The 7,491-nt window shown below is 40.9% G+C and overlaps 1 protein-coding gene across 1 annotated transcript in view; it reads left to right on the top strand.

Moving 5' to 3' along the window:
- The window catches only part of Snx7 (sorting nexin 7), an 88,566-nt gene that overhangs the window by 62,394 nt on the left and 18,681 nt on the right, over window positions 1-7,491 (top strand). The window contains exon 8 of the mRNA XM_021158200.2: window positions 4,732-4,884. Coding sequence (XP_021013859.1) covers window positions 4,732-4,884 — 153 coding nt within the window. The remainder of the gene's footprint in view (window positions 1-4,731; window positions 4,885-7,491) is intronic.

Raw genomic sequence — 7,491 nt, 5'->3', positions numbered from 1 at the left:
AATGAAGATTTTCAACTCAAAGGACCAGCAAACATCTTCAACAAAATTATAGAAGAAAACTTCCCAAATCTAAAGAAAGAGATGCCCATGAACACCCTTAGTTCTTATGATGCTCCAGGCTTCTGTCTACTTCCTCTACTTCATCTCTTACCTTTCTAACTTGTTCACTGCAAACTCTGTCACCATCTCTCCCTTCTGTGTCCCAGTGAAACAATGTCTGTTCTCATGCTGGGTCCTGCCCTAGGTCTGAGGCCCTGATGGTTAACCTTCTGTCCTGTATCTGTAAATTCATTTGAAGACTTCCCTCTATGATGCAGTGTGTTCTTTCTTTTGGTCATAGCTCTTGACTTTGCTTTATTCTGCAGGCATGCATCATTATAGATATAATCTTTGAGAACTGAATTAGTTTATCTTTGATCATCACAGACATTCGAGGGCAATTCATAGTCACATGCTCTTGGCGTACAGAGAACACATACGTGGTAGATATTGATTTGAAACCCTGTTATGTCTTAGGTCACTATAGTCTTTGTTAGTCCTTACTCCCAGGCTCCCAGCTTCTAATAGAAAGATAATAAAACCCAATTTATAGTACTTTGATGCAGATTAAATATGATAATATATGCAAAGCATATAACAAAATCACAGCCTATGGCATAAATAGTAATTGTCCGTTAGTGCTATTGTTACAATTGCTATAGCTCTGTACTGTTAGAAGATCTTGTTTTGTTTCCTGGTATTAATGAGTTTCATTTAACGCTATGGCTAATTTCTAGCAGGACAAAACTGAAAACAGAAGTTTCCCATTAGCTTTACTATTAAATATAAACCTTTTCTCATTACCCTCCAATATTCTATTCGTACTTTTCTTTTTTTTTGGCCTTAGAATATTTTGCAGGTAATTGCTTGCTTTTTAAGGTTTCACCTGACAGAGGACCAATTACTGTGAGTGTTTGTGAAAAGAAAAGTTAGGAACATATTCAATTCTCTCCACCCAGCCATTTCTGCACTATTTTGCAATCAAGAATTCATATTAAATGAATTCCAAATGATTACAGCTAGCAGAGCTTGCTACTTGTTAGTGCCCAATAGACCAGGACACTGGAGGGGGTTTTTTTGGCTTCGCGGGACTAAGACATTCTATTTTTTAAATTTGTTAACTTTTGTTAGACTTCCATATTCTGTCAGAATTCAGACAGATGGACGACTCAGAATACCTAGTCTTTGTAACAAAGCAAGGAACAGGGGGCTGGGATCGGAGCTCAGTTTGTACAGTGCTTGCCTAACAAAGCCCCGAATTAGATTCTCTGAATCTAGGTGTGAGGATACAGACCGTGAAGGCCGTGGGAGGATCACGAGTTCAAGGGCATCCTCTGCTTTGAATTGAGTTTGAGGCCGGCAAAGACAACATGAAGACTTAGTCTCAAGAAGCAAGTGAGAAATTCCAAATCCACTGAGCATCTTAGGAGACGAGCATCTCATTAGGCTATGCTTTCATAGAGCATTACCGTGATGCAGTGCATACCATTCTTTGACTCATGTGTCTTGTGCTTCTTCTTAAGCAATGTTCTTTTGAAATTAAAGTCACAAGAAGATGATTCATTGTGCAGAAATATTCTCATTTACCCCTTTTCCAACTGAAATAATGAACTCATCAAGAACAACAACAACAGCAAACTGCAGCAAGGAAAACATCAAGAGTTGATCATAGTTATTCAAAGTATATGTGTCATCTTCCATACTGGTCATGACAGAGTGAGAAATAGCACTGGTGACTGAAGTAAGACCCGAGCATTGACAAAAGAACCACACAATGCCAGAGTCCAAAGTACCAGAAGAGGACTGGATGCCCTGTGTCTCCTGTAGCAGTCAATATTAATGGTGTGATATTCTTGGTAATGATGGCCAAGGACCAACATCTAATAGGCAAATTGTTAAAACGCTATGTGAGTCAGACGATGTACCTTTTGCATTTCATGTGGTTTTTTTTTTTTTTAATCTCTATGAAAGGAATGCTATTATTTTTATGTTTGTCTTATGGATGGAAGACTTAGGGCTTCAATCAGGAGCATTACAATTATCACATAGCTTATAAAAGGTAGTAGCAGGACTCAACCGGAAGTCAAACCCACTCCCAGCCCTCTTAGTCCTGATGCTACATGTTGAGACTCCTGAATTTGTCCCTGAGATTAGAAGACAACTTCTCTTTATAACTGCAGCATCCCTTGGATAGATTGGGACCATCATCAACCCATCTCTGTTTAAAGGGCTTTAATGCAGCCCTGTACAGAGTGACAAACGGTGATTTTACTGAAATTTGGTTATAGCAGTGGTAACATTTTAACCTTCACAGGAAGATAAGAAGACAAAAATCTAAGAGTGAAATACTGTGTTTCCTCAAGACAGTTTCTGGAGAGCCTTCAGGCCAGCCATTCCATGCAAGTATATAGTCCTGCATAGACTGCAAAGCTAAGAAAAGGAGAGTATGGTCACAGTTGGTGGGTAACCAATGGACCCTAAATATTTGTTTAAAATCTGTAATGGCTCTGCAGCTGGGAAGGCTCCAGCCAGCAACTCAGAGGAGGAAGGCTCACAACCTCAAAGCGCTTTTTCTCAGGCATGGGTCTTGCTTGAGTTTGGTCTTTTAACAGCTTCACTTAAGGCTCTGACTGTTAGCACCACTGCCTGTCATTATTAGCTATTCAGTTAGCACTCTGCTGGACATTCTTCCTAAAAGAACACAGTGACTCACAGTGTGATTCTTGATGTCCCTAAGAATCTTAGCACTAAAAAATGTAAATCTCCCAGTAAGGATAAAGGAGATGTGTGTATATATATTGCAAACACAGGTGAAGTGTGTGTGTGTGTGTGTGTGTGTGTGTGTGTGTGTGTGTGTGTGTAAAAACTGTTCTTTAGGAAAATAAAGTGTAAAATCACAAACACAATTAAAATTTTTGTTAAAAGAAAAGCTCAAGCATCAGTAAAAATATTTCTTACTGGCTTTTCACCCTTTGAACATTTTTCACATCATCAATTCCTTGAAAGAAATGCTTCTGAAATGATGTCCCTTTATAAGTCAGTCAGACCACAGACGATGTACCTTTTAAAACAAGAAAGCGGTGATGTCATTAACATGAAAGAGAGGCCATTCCTGCTCATGGCTCCTGACTTAGCTCTGGTTCAGGGAACTCCAGAGCATAGCTATTAGATCATTCTGCTTCTTCTCTCACCACCTCGAGGGACCTCCTCTGCTTTTTAAACCCAACCCAGCCCCTTGCTCGAGTGATGCCAGCCACATGTCCACCTCCAGGTCCATGCCTTACCCATGCCCTCTGCCCAGACAGCTTTAACCAAGAGAACCCCATGTTTCACTCTCAGATGTCAGCTCTCAACTCTAATGGTATTTTCTTACTTAGATTTCCTTTGGTCACTGTCTCTAACATTTCAGTAGCCTAATATTTTTCTCTCTCTAGCATTTGGGCTTCATTTGCTACTTTAGTTTGTATTACAAGTTGATGGTTCATATTTTATTTATTTTGCATATAGTCTGTCTCTCCCCAAGAGAGAATAAACTCTAGGAAAAGCAAGAATTTTTGTCTTGTATCTTCAGTGCTGAATCTTCCAGCCCCAGAGGCATGCCTGGTGCAGACGAGACACTTAATAAATTATTCTGAGTATATTAACAAACACATACATATGTGAAATATGTCTCAATGTGCTGAAGGTAAAGACTAAAACAGTGGACAGCATGGTCAAATTTGGTGCGGATGAGGAGGAAAAATGTAAATATTGCACTAAGCCTGTGTAATGGAGGGTGGACTGGAGGTCAGCCAGGTTGAGATTGTGAACTTGCTTGTGTTCAGTGTGCTGAATAGTTTTATTCCACCTTAACATGAGATTCAGCTGAAAGGCATTTTTTTAATTAGTGCTTGGCCTGTGAGGGCCCAGCCCAGCTGGCAGCCCTGGGTTCTATAAGAAAGCAGGCTGAGCAAGCAAGGAGGAGCAAACCAGTAAGCAGCTCCCCTCCAGGGCCTCTGCATCAGCGCCTGCCTCCAGGTTTCTGCCCTGTTTGAATTACTGTCCTGACATCCATCAGTGATGAACGACTACTGTGTGGAAGTGTAAGCCACATAAGCCGATTCTTCTCCAACTTGCTTTATGGTCATAGCGTTTCATCACAGAAATGGTAACCCCAAACTAAGAACCAAAACTGTCTAAGTTAATCCTCTGGGCCATCATATTTGAAAACATAATCTCTGTGGCTGTGCATGTAGTTCATTTAGCTTCTGGTTTAAAAAAAAATTTTTGAAATTGGGAACTGTGAGTGAAGCTAAAGTGAAGAACATCCCATATCTATGAACATAAATATAAATATCTTCACCATTAATGATAGTGATTGTGAGAACAATAGAATTCATTCTTTCCCAGATGTGTGCTGCTCAGTTCACTTTGTTTTGTAAATAGTGCAATTGAAGCATAGAGTTTGAGATCTTATCCAAACTGAAGACTTCATGTGGCAAGACTCTAGAACTGTGCAGCAGAACCTACAGGATACAACAGTGTGCTTTCCTCTTGTAACTACTGTGCCAGGTCAGCATGTCTGACTTGCACACCGGAAACAGGAGGAGCTATTCTTAAACTTAATATACTAGTGAGACTACATGGACTCAATGAATCCTCCGCACGGCTGTACCACGCACATCGACTTACCTTTCTCTGTGGTGTCTTCAGCTTACAGAGGAAATCGGAAAACTTGAAGATAAAGTGGAATGTGCTAATAATGCCCTGAAAGCAGACTGGGAGCGCTGGAAGCAGAACATGCAGAATGACCTCAGGTCAGCGTTTACAGACACGGCAGAGCAGAACATCCGCTACTACGAGCAGGTAAGCCCGCGATTCTCGAAAGCACTTCGTGGTTCCGCGGTCCGCTCTTGACTGTCCACTTGCTCTGTTGAAAGAGTCAGGAAATGAGTCGGAAGTCACAGCCTCCTTGGTGACTCCATTCTGGTGTGGGTTCCTCCTCTGTTGATTGCTCTGGAAGGATTACAGTCCTCAAAAGAGGGTTGCATGCTCCTGATGGTGCCCTCACTTTCCTCTTTTCTATGTCTATCTTACAAAGAATTTGCAAAGAAAGAAAAACAGCAGATGTTTGACGGAGCACAGAATCAATCCACAGCTGTCCCTGAACCCCGTGTTTTTTTCGATCCCACAGCTACTTAAGAAGCAACAGGGAAGAACAGCTGATCTACAGATCTATCTGTACAAAACTAACAAGCATTTGGGGAAAACCAGGTTATGCTCTGTTAGCACTTTTCTTTTTGAGTAATCATTTTGAATTTTGCAACTAACAGTCCTCAAAGAGGTTACTTTCTCAAATGAATTCTGTAATGTTATTGTTTTTTCCACCCAGCATAGTCTAAATATGCTTTCCTGGAAGCATATTTAAAATACATGTCTCTAATACTGCCTCTGGCAAAAAAATAAATATATGAAATTAGTAAATTAGGGAATTTATACTATATAGCTAAAATAATTATGATCTTATATGTAGCTTAAATTTAGTAGTTATTTTTTGTAAGATGGACTAATATGGACATATTCATAAAATAAAAATTAATTGTGCATTTACTGTAACCATGCATTATGCAGTAACCTGAAGATGGAACATAGCATGTATGACCACAACCCTTTTCTTCATAGAGCGATGCCCAGTAGAGGAAACAGTTAAAACAAGGCATCCTAAAAACTGTGATGCCCATTCTAGTATAGAAATACATTGCAGGGAATCTAACCTAATATAAAAGAGATGCAGTGATCCTCAGAGGATAGGTCGAGGCTGAAATCTGAATGTTGAATAAGACATCTCTACTCGAAGATGTGAGAAACCAAAATCCAGGTACCAAAACCTCATGGGCAAGAACAGAGAAGTGAGGGCCATGTTCAAACCATTTAGCTGTGTTGCAGGAAGAAGCTGAGGAAGTGTTGAGACTGTCTCACCTGGGGATCCATCCCATAAACAACCACCAAACCCAGACACTATTGTGGATGCCAATAAGAGCTTGCTGGCAGGAGCCTGATATAGCTGTCTCCTGAGAGGCTCTGCCAGTGCCTGACAAATACAGAAGTAGATGCTCACAGTCCTCCATTGGATGGAGCACAAGGTCCCCAATGAAGGATCTAGAGAAAGGACCCAAGGAGCTGAAAGGGGTTTGCAGCCCCATAGGAGGAACAACAATATGAATTAACCAGCACCCCCCAGAGCTCCCTGGGACTTAACCACCAACAAAAGAAAACACATGGTGGGACTCATGGCTCTAGCTGCATATGTAGCAGAGAATGGCCTAATTGGTCATCAGTGGGAGGAGAGGCCCTTGGTACTGTAAAGGTTCTATGTCCAAGTATAGGGGAATGTCAGGGCCAGGAAGCAGGGAAGGGTGGGTGTTGGTGAGCAGGGAGAGGGGGGAAGGGATAGGGGGTTTTCAGACACGAAACTAGGAAAGGGGATAACATTTGAAATGTAAATAAAGAAAATATCTAATAAAAAAGAAAAATATAAGAACAATTTCAAAAAAGATTAGGCTGATGAACACAGTTATCAGTTTAATTTCATCACTCCTTCTAAGAAGGCCAATGAGTTGTCATCTGATGATGCTCATTCTCTGTCCTTACTGTTGATCCTGGGTTCCTACCCTTTAAGTCATCCAAGCAGCTCAATCTGTCTGTAAACCTCAGGTTTAAATGATCTAAAATACTTCTCCTTCATGAAGTCCTTTTATCCAGATAAGGTGTCAGTATTGCAAATGTTTGGATCTGCAGTTATCATTACTCCTCGTTTGTGGTCCAGCCTGGGCATATTTATATTCTGGCATCTTAGTAACAATCAGCTGAGAGATGGCCATGAGCATGCTTTGTAAAGTTGGACAGGTGCATAGCAGTCGGGGGCCTTTTCCTGCAGAGAACCTGAGTATGGCCCCAGCACTTATGTCACATGTCACACCACACACAGCTGACTGACAGTAGCTTCAGGTCCAGAATATCCAATGCCCTCTTTTGCTGCATGAGTACACACACACACACACACACACACACACACACACACACTTACATAAATATAGAAATAAATCTTTTAGAAAAAAAGAAAATGCCTTAAAAGTGAGAATATATAATATACATGTTTATTATCATGAAGCATAATTTTATTAAAAATTATATGACAACTACTATCGATTTTTTTTAATGTAACCCCTGATGACTTTTCTAGTTTTGGGCTCTTTTGCTTGGTTGGGTTTTTTTTTCTTTATTTGCTTCTATTTTGAGAAGGAGTCGTGTTGTGCAGCCCTGGCTGACCTGGAACTTGCTGTATAAACCAGGCTGGCCATGAACTCATTAGACATCTGCCTGCCTCTGCCTCTCTCTCTGCCTCTCTACCTCTCTGCCTCTCTGCCTCTCTGCCTCTCTGCCTCTCTGCCTCTCTGCCTCTCTGCCTCTCTG

The sequence above is a fragment of the Mus caroli genome, chromosome 3 (assembly GCF_900094665.2).
Source record: "Mus caroli chromosome 3, CAROLI_EIJ_v1.1, whole genome shotgun sequence".
Classification (NCBI taxonomy): domain Eukaryota; kingdom Metazoa; phylum Chordata; class Mammalia; order Rodentia; family Muridae; genus Mus; species Mus caroli.
The sequence above is the reverse complement of the archived record's forward strand: the minus strand, read 5'-3'. Positions and strand labels throughout refer to the sequence as shown.